The sequence below is a fragment of the Dryas octopetala genome, chromosome 1, assembly GCF_963921425.1.
Source record: "Dryas octopetala chromosome 1, drDryOcto1.1, whole genome shotgun sequence".
In the NCBI taxonomy this organism is placed as follows: Eukaryota; Viridiplantae; Streptophyta; class Magnoliopsida; order Rosales; family Rosaceae; genus Dryas; species Dryas octopetala.
In genome coordinates this window covers 23,649,336-23,664,833 of record NC_141366.1, presented here as the reverse complement: position 1 = coordinate 23,664,833, position 15,498 = coordinate 23,649,336, and the positions used below count along the sequence as shown (strand labels likewise).

The 15,498-nt window shown below is 36.6% G+C and overlaps 2 protein-coding genes across 2 annotated transcripts; one reads left to right on the top strand and one right to left on the bottom strand.

The window, feature by feature from the left end:
- The first annotated feature begins 1,946 nt into the window (after positions 1-1,946).
- On the top strand, positions 1,947-5,926 carry OXS2 (CCCH-type zinc finger protein with ARM repeat domain-containing protein). The gene is made up of 2 exons (XM_086227864.1): positions 1,947-2,215; positions 3,076-5,926. Exon 2 carries the CDS (start codon positions 3,099-3,101, stop codon positions 5,298-5,300), a length of 2,202 nt encoding a protein of 733 aa, XP_086083990.1. The 5' UTR covers positions 1,947-2,215; positions 3,076-3,098; the 3' UTR covers positions 5,301-5,926.
- A 2,520-nt stretch (positions 5,927-8,446) lies between these two features.
- On the bottom strand, positions 8,447-11,815 carry LOC147299272 (protein DETOXIFICATION 42-like). The gene is made up of 8 exons (XM_086229891.1): positions 11,806-11,815; positions 11,550-11,632; positions 11,144-11,194; positions 9,579-9,650; positions 9,386-9,502; positions 9,185-9,280; positions 8,934-9,055; positions 8,447-8,695 (listed from the first exon to the last, which is right to left on the bottom strand). The coding sequence occupies exons 2-8, from the start codon at positions 11,574-11,576 to the stop codon at positions 8,671-8,673; spliced, it is 510 nt and encodes a 169-aa protein (XP_086086017.1). The 5' UTR covers positions 11,577-11,632; positions 11,806-11,815; the 3' UTR covers positions 8,447-8,670.
- Positions 11,816-15,498: the final 3,683 nt, after the last annotated feature.

The window sequence follows — 15,498 nt, the reverse complement described above, 5'->3', positions numbered from 1 at the left end:
GTCAAGATGACATTTAACTGATCTCTTAATAAATTGATGGACGAAATTTTATTTTTTAATTTACATAATAAATCAGGTGTATATTTGAAATATTTGAAAGTTCTTAAATCCCATTAAAATAGTATATATAGTTATATGTCTAAATTAAATTTATGCCTAAAAACTATTTTTGTTCTCTCTCATTTTCTTCTTATCAGCCGCTATCATCAATTTGTCTTCCCTCATCTTACAAAACCACTGATTCTCTCTCTTAGAATTCTCTAATGAATTCAATCAAAAATCAATAAAATCAAACCCCCACAACTTTAAATTCTTTAACTAAAAGAAACAATAATAACTGGGAAAAAGAAAGTGGAAAATGAGGAATTACCATGTCCACGACCAACGATTAAGATGGTGTTGTCTACAATTCATTTAAATGGTTAATTTTACCCCCAATAGAGAAATCAACACTTTTATCTCTACAACTTAAAACACACACTTTCTCTTGTTTCTCAAAGAAACAATGAAGGACCCATCATCCCCATTTTTTCACCAGTTTTTTTTTTTTTTTAGTTGGGTCTAATTTGAAAGACAAATTTGGAGATTGAGGTTTAGGGAAAAAGGAGATTGTTTGCGTAAGTGGGTGTGTTCGGACTTTGGGGAGAAAAAGAGGCCATTTGGGCACAGGGTAAGTAAGTGTGAGGAGACATGGAACAACGTTCTATAAATTAAGAGAGTTTAGAATTGGAAGTTATGGTCATGGCTGAGATTGTGTCTTGAGTAGTTGTGGCTGAAGAAGAAGAAAGGAAAGAGTGATCAGAAATTAAGCAGAGGGCAAACAGTTTAGTGTGAGTTTCTAAAAAAAAAAAAAGGCATAAATTTAATTTAGATACATAACTATATAAGCTATTTCAACGGAGTCCATGAACTTTAAAATATTTCAAATATACACCCGATCTATTATCTAAATTGAAAAATGAATTTATGTCCATTGATTCGTTGAGAGATCAGTTAAATGACAGTTTGGCTTTTGCTGACCGGGATTACTTGACGATGTGGCGCTATCTCAGCAAACATTTCCCGCCGAATGAGCGACACGAACCCACAATTTAATAATAATAGAGAGAGTGAGAGTTTGTGGGCCCGTGTCAGGGGTTAGGTGGACCCGTGTCGCTCATTTCCCGCCAAATGAGCGACACAGGTCCACCTAACCCCTGACACAGGTTCACAAACTCATCATCTCTTTCTCGCTCGTTGAACACAAGTGAGAGATTTATATTCGAATTTGGGGAAAAATGTGATATTTTTTGGAGACTAAATGGTCAGGAGAGCGTTCGACGAGCGAGAATGAGGTGATGGGTGTGTGGGCCTGTGTCAAGTGGACATGTGTTGCTCATTTGGCGGGAAATGTATGCTGAGTTAGTGCCACGTCGCCAATTAATCCTTGTTAGCAAAAGTCAAGTTGACATTTAACTGATCTCTCAATAAATTGATGGACGAAATTTCATTTTTTAATTTACATAATAAATCAGGTGTATATTTGAAATATTTGAAAGTTCGTGGACCCCGTTGAAATAGCATATATAGTTATGTGTCTAAATTGAAATTATGCCAAAAAAAAAATATAAAAACTAATTATAGCTATATGGTCGGTCCTAAATTCCTAATACCGTTAAATTATTTGGACAGATTAGATTTTATGGAAGATAGAAAACAACATACCTCTTAAAGAAAAAATTATAAGTATAATCGATATATCGTTGTATGGTATAATAAATCTATTATATAAGAATATTATTGAATGATTTATTTATATTAGTAGGATATAGTATTAATAATATTTACTCATATTATAACACATAAATTAATTATATTACGTGTCAATATATCGATTATGCAAAATAATTTTTTGAGCTAACAGCGGATCCGTATTTTTCTATACCCATTTTCCACGTACACACAGTCAGCCAATGTTCACAGAGCTTAATTTTTTATTTATTTCAGTGAGAAAGCAGAGGACAGAGGAATTGGAGATGGAAGAAGAGCAACAAAAGTGAAGCTTTTTTATTTTCTCTCTCTCTCTCTCTCTCTCTTTCTCTCTCGTCTGCTCAGAAACCAGAGGAGGAAATTTTCTCGGAGTCCAAACAGTTTGAGAACCGACAGAAGCTCTAGTCTGCGTCACTATCACAGTGCCTCAATGGTGCTACCCTTGCTTTCTTAGCTGGAAGATTTGGTAAGATTCGCTTTGATCACAAACTCCACCCTATACACACATGTACATGCATATACATACATATATGCTCTCTCACTCTGAGACTCATGCCTTAAAGACTTTGGCTTTGCTCTCTTTGTGTTACTCTCTTTTACTTGATCTTGAAAATGATGACTCTATCTACCTCCATGGAAATTGTAGACGTTTCTCTTTTTGATGTTTGACTGTGATTGCTTCTTGTTTCAAGCAATCAGTTTTCACAAGTTGTCAAATTTGTGTTTTCTCAATTTTTACATTTTTTGGAAATTATTTTTTTAATGGGTTTCAAGAAGATCCTATGCTGGGATTGTTGCTGGCTTGATCCTTGTGGTCTGGTTAAGAATTTTTGTATTAATTGATTTTATTTATTTTGTTTCATTTGATAATGATATACAGTGCAGTATTTTTGAGTTTTGACTTTGGTCTTTGTGCTCACAGATCTATTTGGGGTTTTATTAACCCCCTTTTTGATAGAAATACAAAGGAGACAATTTTGTCTTAAAGTCTTTGGTGGGGTTTTTATTTCCCACCCAAATGATAATATCAATATAATAAGTCGTTATTGAAGTTTAGTTGAGTGTTGGTAATATTGTTTCCGATATTATCTCATGTTCAAGATTTTCAAGATGTGTGAAGCTTCATTTTCTCTCATCTTTTTCAAGATTTTCTCACTGGCCAAACATAGATTAATTTATGATTTTTTCCCTTAATATTATCTTGTGTTCTTTCATTGTGTTTCTTGCTTGTTTCTGTGTGTGTATAAATATATATGTATATTAGTATATATGAATTTGATGTTTACTCGTAGTTTAATTATACGGTTTGGGTTTTTTTATTTCCAGCTGGACTCCCAGTAAATGAAAGCATGTGCTATGGATCAGTGCGGGTAAAACCCATTTCATCTCCAGCAGCATCTCCTATCTCTGTTAACGAACGTAGACTCTCCAACATAGCCATGAATCACCTGACAGTTGAAACTGAAGATACTTTTGCCAGCTTGCTTGAGCTTGCAGCTAACAATGACATTGAGAGCTTCAGACGATCAATTGAACGTGACCCTTCTGGCATTGATGAGATTGGTTTATGGTATTGTCGACAAAAGGGCTCAAAGCAGATGGTTAATGAGCAGAGGACCCCTTTAATGGTTGCTGCTACATATGGTAGTATTGATGTTATAAAGCTGATTCTTTCTCTATCTGATGCTGATGTAAATCGAACCTGCAGTCTTGATAGAAGCACTGCTCTTCACTGTGCTGCCTCAGGTGGGGCTGAGAATGCCGTCGATGGTGTGAAGCTGCTTTTGGCAGCCGGTGCTGATCCTAATTTGGTCGATGCTAATGGTCATCGTCCTGTTGATGTTATCGTTGTTCCTCGTAGGCTTCATGATATCAAATTAGCTCTAGAAGAACTCCTTATGATTAATGGTTCTGTTGGTGAACAAATTCTCACGATCTCAACAAGAACCCTACATTCAAGTTCTCCTCCTCTTTCAGCTTCCCCAGAAAATGGGTCTCCATCTGCTTTAGATTTCACTTGTTCTCCAACGAAGTCAAAGTTCTGTAATCTTCCTGCTTCTTCTGCATCAGAGAAGAAGGAATACCCGGTTGACCCCTCTCTCCCAGACATCAAGAACAGCATTTATTCAACTGATGAGTTCCGAATGTATTCGTTCAAGGTGAGGCCTTGTTCACGTGCCTACTCCCATGATTGGACTGAGTGCCCTTTTGTCCATCCAGGGGAAAACGCACGACGAAGGGATCCAAGGAAGTTTCATTACAGCTGTGTTCCTTGTCCTGATTTCCGAAAGGGGGCTTGTAGACGTGGAGATATGTGTGAATATGCTCATGGGGTTTTTGAGTGTTGGCTACACCCAGCTCAGTATCGAACCCGACTTTGCAAGGATGGTACAAGTTGTGCAAGGAGAGTCTGCTTTTTCGCCCACACTCCAGAGGAACTAAGACCATTATATGTCTCTACTGGTTCTGCTGTTCCCTCCCCTCGCTCGAGCACTTCTGGTGCATCGGCCATGGATTTTGCTGCTGCAATGAGCCTTTTGCCCGGTTCTCCTTCATTGGTCAATGTCATGTCTCCTTCACCATTTACTCCACCCATGTCTCCATCTGCCAATGGCATGTCACACTCTTCTGTTGCTTGGCCCCAACCTAATGTCCCTGCTTTGCATCTCCCAGACAGCAATCTTCAGTCTAGTCGCTTGAGATCTTCTCTTTGTGCGAGAGATATGCAAGTGGAGGACTTCGATTTACTGCCAGAGTTTGGTATGCAGCAACAGCAGCTCCTAAATGAATTGTCTTGCCTCTCACAACCATCTATGAATAATAGTTCACTGAACCGTTCTGGTCGAATGCAATTAAACCCCTCAAATCTTGATGATCTCTTCTCTGCTGAAAGCTTATCTCCGCGGTACTCTGATCAAGCATTGGCATCAGCTGTTTTCTCCCCAACTCACAAGTCAGCTGTTCTCAATCAATTTCAGCAGCAGCAGCAGAGCATGCTTTCACCGATCCACACTAATTTGTCCCCTAAAACTGTTGATCATTCTCTATTGCAGGCCTCTTTTGGGGTCCCATCCTCTGGGAGGATGTCTCCACAGAATGTGGAACCTATCTCACCCATGAGCTCTCGGGTTTCCATGCTGGCTCAACGAGAGAAACAACAACAGTTTCGTAGCCTTAGTTCACGGGAACTTGGCTACAACTCTGCTTCAAATGTTGGTTCCCCTGGAAATTCTTGGTCGAAATGGGGATCCTCGAATGGAAAACCAGATTGGGCTGTTAGTGCAGATGAACTGGGTAAGCTCCGCAGGTCATCTTCATTTGAGCTTGGTAACAATGGAGAGGAACCAGATCTATCATGGGTTCAGTCACTTGTTAAAGAATCTCCTATTGAAATCAAAGAGAAGCTAAATACGCCCATCTCAGGTGTTACGGCCGCTGGATCCTCCAATGAGGGTTTAAATGTGAACTCCCAAATGGATTCGGTTGATCATGCTGTTTTAGGAGCATGGATCGACCATTTGCATCTTGATCTTGTGGCTCAGCAGAATTGAAACAATGCTCAGTGAGCCCCATGGTGATTAACCGGAATGTTTTGGTAAAATAACATATGCATTTTTTTCCAGATTTTGTTGGTAGTTGGTGTGGAAGGTTGCAGGAACGTTGATGAAAGCCAATGCAGAAACTCCATTGAAGAAAATTCATTTTCACCATTTATTGTTACAAAAGTTAGAAAGCGTAAGATTACCTCTGGGTTATACACAACAAAATGAAACCCAGTCTAGGTGTCATTTTGTTTCCAATATCTTCAAATTTTAGGTTTATATGATCATCATCTTTTTCTTCTATGATGAGCAACATGTTCTATGAATATGAAACTCAAAACCCTATGGCTGTTTCACCTTTTTAACCTTTTATTATTCATTCCCAACTTCATTAAAAATTAGGAGGGTCATTATATTGTCTTCTGTAAGATTTCTTCATAATGTAAGGGCCCGGACCTCTGGTCCGTTTTTGGGGATTAGAGAGGATGTTGTTTCTGATGATGTTTTTTAATGTACATTAGAATGCATTAACTGCTAGTGCAGTTACTGAGGATAAAGAGGAAATGGAGAAATTTTGATCCTTCCATGATGTAACATTCAATTTTACTGCTATTGGTTTTCTAATACTTTAATTCTTATTGTTGCATATGCTTCTTTTTGTTTTTAGTTCCATTTTGCTAATCTTCCATTGTTTTTTCTCTCATTGGCATTGATTTTGATTTTAGTGCTTTATTAGGAAGTTTTTTCCTTACGCTAAGCATTAGCATGGGAAATTGTGCTTTGGTGGATTCCAAATTATGGTGGTGGGATTTTAGATTGTGGAATGTGGAGAAAATTAGATATTTTATAGCGAAATTTAATTAAATGACCTACTTTCATACCATTTAAGCTATTTTGACCCAACTCTCAAATAGTTTAAGTGGTATGAAAATATGGATTCTCTCAATCCTTGTGGAATATTGATTCTGGATTATATTATATATCTGCCTCGGAATAGGAGTTTGCAGATCTGGTGTGGCAGTTTTAATGTGACCTTATAGTGTGAGTTTGGAATCAATTGATATGCCAAGAAAGATAAGCTATTCTTATGCCAAGAAAAACAGTGACTGCTTATTTGGAATCAATTGATATGCTTGTAGATGAGAATATAGGAACCAAAAACAAAGTTGTGGTTTGACAGTTTTTTTATTTATTCTGTTGTTACTTGTTTGTAGGTTTTTGGTGTTGTCATTGTTTACTCCATTAAGACTTAAGATATCATCTTGTCATGTGGTGTTGATGTTGAGAGATCATATCATATCATGTGATGTTGAAGATGATGATGATGATGATGATGATGATACACCACCTTCCTTTATATCAGGTCTTTTATGCAAAGGAAAAAAGAATAATCAAGGATATATAAGTTTGGTGGAATTTATATTATCTTTGTTGTACTCTTTTCTCCCCAAGAAAATGACGTATATGACTCCCGGGCTGAAAGATGAGCCAGAAAAATAAAAATAAGAAAAGGAAAAAAGTTGAAAGGGACTTGGGGAGCCAAAAAAAATGTTAAAAATACTTCCACTTTCGGTGAGTGGATTGATCAGGACATTCCCTGTCTTTTTGTGATTTTACTAGCTAAACATAGAGAAGAACTAGCATAAGGGCAATTAGCCCTACGAAGTAAACATGATCACAATGGGTCATGGAAGCCAAATATACTTGTCCATTTTTTTAATATTTTATTTATAAAGGGAAGGCCTAAATCCTTTGTATTATATATATATATACTTATATAGAGAAATTTATTTTGTCAGATTGTCAAATAAGATCCTTGATCAGTTGAAATTATATTTAAATATTTAGTTCAAATTAATGTTTGTAAAAAATATAATGTTTGGCATGTTTATGTTCAGACTATCATTATGGGTCCATGGTTGGCATATTACCAAGATAACATGTTCACGGAATATTAACATTTTGTCAACATAACATTTTTTGTTAAATAATTTTGGATGTAAATGCGGCAGAGGATTACAGTTTGGTACCAATCTAGTTTGGCAACATCACCTTTTTAGTTGCTTGGTCCATATATTCCTCCTCTACTTTGTTCCTTCCATTTCCCACTCCTCAAAAGAAAATAAAAGAAGCTACTTTGGCATATATCCTTATAAAAAAAAAAAAAAAAAAGAAAGGAGCAAAATTGACATATCAATATATCATCTACTTTGACATATGGTTTGGCAGAAGTTTTCATTTAACTTAAAATGAGAGACAAAGTGAGGGACAATACATTCAATCCTAAGATTTAGCACAACAGTAATAAACATTGAAGGGAATCTAACATTTTACATATATTGTCTCTCAAATTCCTTGTTTATTATTTTGATGCTTTTTTTTTTTTTTTTTCTACTCTCAATCCACAAATTCCTCTACTTGAGTATCTAGGATCCTATTCGATCAAGCAACGACCCATTTTTATGTTATTTATTAACTAGCTATTAATTTAGTGATATTTCTCTTTGTAATAGAGGTCTTAAATTTGAATCTCTCCTCCCATAAAAAATTAAAAATCTCCCGTTATTCACTCAAAAGTATGAAGGGTGTGGGATTAGTGGGAATTAATTTTTGATGAGTTTGCATTAGTCTGTGCTTAGTGTGAATTGGATTGTTGGGTTTAGTCTTATTCAGTGATTATGGTTTTCACGTGTATAATCATATATCATAGTACCACTTATGGAATTTTGCTGTGATAGATCAGTTACCTTATGAACCTTAAACCTCCTACTATTTCGGTCATCACCTTGGCTAACTTCTGTGGAAACATGGCCAACCAATAAGGGAATGTATTTGCTATTCTAGCAAATATTGATTTCCATTCAGAGCTATTCCAATTATTACCATAATGGTGATGCTACAAAATTAATTAGAGAGAGAGAGAGAGTAGTTAGATAGGAAGATGGTGTGAGGTTAGCTGAGCCTGTGACCAAACCACAAGGTCCACAAGGACATAGACCCACCATAAGATTGAAGTTTAGGTTCTGTTACCAAATTAATGTCGTAAACCAAACAAATCAGCAGGACAGAACCAACACAAACACCAGCTTTTTAAGGTACGGCTGCCTTGGCCATTATTGTGATGGGGACTTCCCACTTCCCATTTTAATTGCACAAATGACTTCAAATGTGACACTGTTTTTCAAGATCTTACCTAACATTAAATCCCACTTCCCATCTTAGTATTGTACAGTTATTGCAATGCTTGAACATATACACTACACATTTCAGCGTAACAAGATTTTTGTCGTTTCCCTTTCGGCAATCTTGTCAGACATGCTGGAGGTAAATGAATGTACGCAGAAACGTATTTAGGCAACAATTACTCCTTCAGAAAACTTCACGGTCTCGTTCCAGTCCCTATCCTGAAATGTGTGTGGAATCAACTTTGAATTTATAATCACCAGAATATGTTATGACAATCCTTGTTAAACACGTTTCTTTAGGGTTTCTTGTGGTGTGAGTTTTTCTATCCAACTAAAGAATCAAAAAATACAGAAAGTATAGTTTTCTTTCATACTTCAAGGAACTAAATCCTTTAAGGATAAATAAGTAGAGATTTTTTTCACTAAAAAAACAGTGCACATTTGCTAGAGAATTTACCTCCATAATCCAACCAGTGTGTGCAAACTCATAAAGATAGATAAAGCAACCCAGATGCCAATAAAGCCATGGCTTAATGATAATACAAACAGGCACAATATGCTCACTATAGCCACCAAAACCTGGAGTCAACAGAGAATAGTCAGAGAGAGAGAGAGATTTTTCTGTGGAAATATTTGTTTGATTACTAGTAAACAAGAAGCAAAGTAAATAGTAACTGATTAGGAGAGCAACAAGAGTTTTAGACTTGCCATCGAGTAGGCAGAATATGCAAAATCTGATGCTCCATAATTGACTCCATCAAAAACAAATGCTAAGGCATTAATAGGCTGAGTGGCTGCAACAAACTAGCAAGAAAGAAAGAATTCTCAGCTCTAAAATTATATGGAAACCAATAGAACAAGAAAAAAATTTATTTGTTTCTTTGTTTGGACGGGAGGGTAGAGAGATACAGGGATGCCTGAACTTATAAGCTGCAAAACGTTGATGTCTTTTGTAAATAATCTGGATGCAAACTGTAATACAACTGTAAGGATGACCGAGAGCATTAGCCCTAGAACCAAAGCCATCTGCATAATAGAAATGTATGCAATTCAAAACATGACAAGGGAAAAGAATAAATTATATGTTCAAAAGTTAGCACACCTGCAATACATGTGAAGCTGTGGCAATAGCCTTGCTGTGATCTTTCCTTGCAAATGCGCTTGCAAGGATTGCCTGAAAGTTGTGATTCAATTACAGTCTATTGTGAAAAGATTCAGAATAGAAACACGCTTCTAAATAATTCGAGTAAAAGTGTTATAGATGATAAGAAGCAGCACAATTACAGAAAATGAAGGCACTATAGTAGAAGATTTTATGGAAAGTCTTAAGAAAGGCTAAGACAGCTTTGAAACAGCAATGTGAGAAGAAATATTGTAAGGAGGCACTTTTGAAGCAATTATGTCTTTGACCCTATGACACTTATGAAAGGTTTCAATTTGGAAGTCATTGCTAATCAAAAGTGGAAACAATATTTATCAACCATAAATGCTTAGGTGATCGAATGAAAATCTGCAAAGGTGGGGGGCACCGAACGAAATCTGGGAAAACTAGGCACATTTAAGTTTTAACAGATAATAAAAACAACAGAACTCTAGCTCACAAGACACCCTCCTGGTTGGTGTCCATCATCCTCCCGAGTCTTCTAACCTCTACAGAATCTAAGCCAATCAAATGAAAAAAATCTTACTGCAACTATGATGCCAAAATATCAATATATTTATTGACGAAAGTCCTCAAGTCAAATATTCTCTCACAGAGACTCCAGTAGTTGTAATAGAAATTATAGAATTACATCACACAACATCTCACCTCTTGAGTTGCTGCATAATGAGACATAAAAACATACATAGGAAAAAAACTTTTGATATTATTATTGTTTAGGATCAACAGTAACTTGATATGGTATTAGAACTTCGTTGTCTTTGACATCTTTTGGATTGATTCCCGATAACCTGTTTTTCTAGTAATTCCTTCAGTTCCGCATCAGTAGGCCACATTTTGTTCCCAGTTATAAGTTATTGAGCGAGCCTTACACATAAGGGGACTGTTAGTGTTTTTCCATACAGCTTGATGTATATCGTTGGTCCAGTTCCTAACAATTCAAAAAACTTAAGCTGTTAGTAACAGCTTAAGTTTTTTGAATCAGTGGTAACTGTGCACATCCATGATACTCAAAAGTTTTAAGTTTTGCCTAATTGTAGGTTACGAAAAATCCAAAGACAAGCCATTTGGTAATATTGTGCAGAAAAAAAAAAAAGCTAAACACTCGCCCTCAAAGCAAATGCTCATGTGATGAAGCTGAAACTTTGTGAGCAGTATTGAAATGAACAAAAAAGGAGCCAAATCATTGCTTGACCCTCCCCAGATATAAACCTTTAAGGCCTCCCAATCAGAAATACATCTTAAATTCTCAGCATGGGCAGCATAGACAATGGAACATATTTTGTGTAATGATAATTACAGAACTCGTCTATATATGGCCAAAAACTATGCTCATAGATTCTCAAATTTTACTATATTATCTTTAATTTTTCTTTTAATAATACTATTATTTTGAAGTGCAATTCTTGTTTGAATGTGGAAAGGTAAGTCCACAAAATTGTGGGATGTCAACAATTTAAATTACCACCATTTAATGCATTCTCTTATCAAAATCCATTACTTACTTGTCCAGCCACTGCCAACCCATCAGCAAGCAAAGAGGCTGCCAGCCAAATCTGCAAGCAAACTTGAAATGCAGCCATTGATGTCGTGCTAGGACCATATTGAGTTTACATCCTATTTAGACACCTAAACAACTAAGAATACAAGAGAGAAGCCAATTTGGATATCCGGATTCTTTGAGGTGAATTAGGAATTATATTGACAGTGGAATACCTATTGCTTAGGCCATGAAGTCAGGAGGTGATATGGATAACCCTTAGGAAATCCTTTATGGGCAAGGTACCTATAAAAGTAAAGCTAGGGTCCCCACTCTCGTGCACTACATTCTAGCATATATCCTACTCCATATAGGAGTGCATTCAGAGAGAAACAAAGAGAGAGGAAGACTCGGGCTTCATAGAGACATACCTTCAAACACCTGGTGTGCAGCAGCATCCCTACTCGTGTGTGTTGAGATGGCTTCACAAGGTCAGTCCCTTTTGTATGCAAATCTGGAAAACACAACATGTGGTATATATAAGAGCTTAGGTTCTATGCATCTAAAGGTCTATCTTGTGAAGTTTGCATACATAAAAGATTATTGCTTGATTTAATATGCTAAAGAACCCTGCATGCAATTTTGGATTACAGAAACATGTATGTATGCTAAGAAAAGGGAAATCACGTGAACTTATAATTTGTATTGCATGTATTTCTTGGCTTTCGACAATTGATATTGTTGTAGTTAATTGACAGAAAAAGTATAGAATATATATAGAGCAAATTACAATTTAGTACCTCAATTTTACATGTTGTTTTAATTTAGTACCCCAATTTTGAAAACTTGCAAAAAAGTACCTCAACTTTCATTTTGTGTCAAATAAACTGTTATTTGCTGATGTGGCAGGGGTATTTTCGTCTTTTTCTCCAAATTTAAAAAATAATAATATTTTTAAAAATTTTTGAATAAAAAAATTTCTTACAAAAATTATAAAAATTAAATTTTTTTTTTTTTTAAAAAAAAGTGGTGAGATATGCAGGGATGGTCGGGGTTGGGTAATGGGGAGTGAGGGGGGTGAGGGGGCTGGGTTGGGGGGGGTGAGGGTATAAATCTAGGTAGAGGGGTGAGGTGGGTCGGGGCTAGAGGAGGGGCCGAGGGGGAGGGGTGGGGGGAGCTGGTCTGGGGAGTGGCAGGGCAGCACTGGGCGAGGCGGGGCTTGGTTGGGCGGGGGGGAGGGAGTTGGGTGGGGGCTGTATGAGGGGGGTGGGTCGAGGAGGGGATGGCTGGGGGAGGGCTAAGTGGGGGCGGGAAGGGGAGTGGATGGCTGGGTGGGGGGGGAGAGGGTCGGGCAGGGAGAAGGGGAGGGTGAGGGGCTGGGAGGGGTGGGGATGGGTGGGGGAGGGCTGGGTGGGGGGAGGAAATGGGTGGGGGAGGGGCTGGGTGGGGGCTAGGGGTGGGAAGGGGAGGGGATTGGTGGCTGAGGCTGGGGGGTGGGGTGGGGGCAGGGAGGGTTAAGGTTCTGCGTGGGGCATGGCTAGGGAAGGGGGGAGGGGGAGGGGGAAAATTTTTTATTTTAAGAATTTTTTGTATTTTAATTATTTTTAAAAAAAAAATTTAAGAAATTTTTTTATTTAAAAGTTTTTAAAAATATTATTATTTTTTAAATTTGAAAAAAAAAACGAAAATACCCCTGCCACGTCAACAGATAACGGTTTATTTGACGGAAAAACTAACGGAGGTACTATTTGACACAAAATAAAAATTGAGGTACTTTTTTGCAAGTTTTCAAAATTGGGGTACTAAGTTGAAATAACATGTAAAGTTGAGGTACTAAATTGTAATTTGCTCATATATATATATTGTTGTTAGACTAAATTGCATGATTGTTTTGTTGAAAGCAATATATATGATTGTTAACTTGCAAGTTGATAAGCAAAAGCATAAAGCTATCTATCTGATTGTTTTGTTTACACAAGTTGCCAGTAATATATATATATATAGGTTCCTTCTATTGAGGTATACCTCAACTTAATTATGTTGAGGTATATCCTATTAGGGCCCACACGAGTCGTTTTGTGTCGATCCAAACCGTTCGCAAGAATCATCTTCATTGATAGATCATCCTTGCAAAAAATTAGTCAAATCGGAAATCATTTGCCTATCTAACTTTGGTCGAATAAATGGACAAATCAAATATTTTCGATGAAACCGTTCATTTGTTTTATTAAAGTTAGATAGGCAAATGATTTCCAATTTGACCAAATTTTTGTAAGGATGATCTATCAATGAAGATGATCCTTGAGAACAGTTCGGATCGACACAAAACGACTTGTGTGGGCCCCAACAAGGTTATACTTCAACATAAATAAGTTGAGGATACCTCAATAGAAGGAGCCTGTATATATATATATATATAGAAGTGCTCTAAAACTAATTAATTAGTAAATTAATATGAAGCTAATCATGCTTTTGGGACCACCACATAACTAATTTTATAATCCGAACCGTCAATTATTTAGGTCATACTTCAAAGATCATCATTGCAAAAAATCAACTAAATCGGAAATTATGTTGTCATCTAATTCAGATCAAATAAATAGACGATCAGTTTTTTTTTATAAAAGTATAGAAATAGTTGCTGTTATAATCAAATGACTAAATGACTTCCGATTTTGGAGATTTTTTACAGGGATGATCTTTGAAGTAGGGCCTAAAAAATAGACGGTTCGGATTTTAAGATCACATTGCGCAGTGGGCCCAACATGGTAGTTTGTTTTGTATTAACTTACTAACAAGTTAGTTTTGTATTAACTTACTAACAAGTTAGTTTTAGAGCATTCTTGATATATATAATATGTGATTGTTTATTCACACGTTAGAAGCCTTAAATATATATGATCTGTATGTAGCAGTATATGCTTTTATGTGTTGTTCTTCCTCTATGTATGACTAAATTCCGCAATAAAGAATGTCTCATAAGGAAGTTAGGTTAATGGTTAATAGTGATTGTTTCATGTTTGGTCCACAGATAAGGTATGGATCAATCATTATTAATCATCTCAAGATAATAACTGACAAAATCGCATCATGAGGAACTGTTAATTGGATTTTCTGCTCACAAGTGTAAATTCCATTGATACAAACTTATGATGGAACAAGATGACATATTAATTAGTGTGAACATTAAGATCTTTATGTCTACAGATGAAGGGTTTTGGTGGCAGATAACCACACTAGTTCATATGGCCAGACTTGTGAGGGATGTATGGTTCTCAGTCGACAAATGGTTACCATACACGCATAAAGAATTGGGGTTGAAGAGTTACTTATATTGTTATATTTCATGTTTACAGTTATGAGTTCTATCAATTCTATTGAGTCTTTGACTAGTAGCAACTTTAAAAAGTGGAAGAGAGACCTAGACCTAGAGATAGCTTTAGGCCTCTTAGACCATGATTTAGAAGTAAGGCCTTCTACTATGTGGGGAGATTCAAATTTTGTGACCCAAATCTCATTTTGGGTCCCAAATAGTGCTGAGACTCATTTCTCATTCCAATGGTCTCAGTGTTTTATACATATTTAAAATATGATTAATATTAATTAAGTGATATTTAATTTATAATTTAAAACTCAAATAATTATAAAAATTATGCCATTAGTTTTATTTTAATGAGATCTTTAAAATAAGGTCAATATTGAATATTTTTGGAGCTATGACAAAGAAAATATTTTTTTGTGCAAATTTGATAAAAAAAGGTTGTTGTTTGTTATGAAAAACTATGGGTGTTGTATGGTATATATAGACCCATTTAAAAATATAGCAGTTGGAGGGTTTGGAGAATTTTAAAAAAGTTTTATGAAATTTTTTAGAATTTTTTCGAGTTTTTTTTTTCATTTTTAATTATTTGTTTAAAAAAAGACGCATGGGTGCGATGTAGACTGTTGATTATCAACAGTCCTTTAATCTGGGTGGTCCCTTTCAAACTCTGCATTAAAAAAAAAGTACAAACGGTCATTTAATGGTAGCCGCACATCACCAACGGTACTTTAATCCTAATTGTTGGTGATGCGCACGCTTTGCTGGGGGCGTGGAAGGAAGCAGCAGTCGACAGGCAGGGGCCTACTGCCTTCACGTGGTGGGCCCTCTCCAATTTGGGTCTCACCACAAAATGGGTTACATTGTGACCCACTTCTGGGCCGAGTCATACTTTGGGTTACATGGTCTTTTGGGTTGCAAAATTCGGCCCGTAGTGGGGAGTTGTGACCCATTTGGGACCCAAAATGGGTTTTGGGTCACAAAATCTGGCAGCATAGTGGTAGGCTTGGGAAGATAAGCAGAGGAGTTGACTGAAGAAAGCACTGTTGAACAGAAGTTGA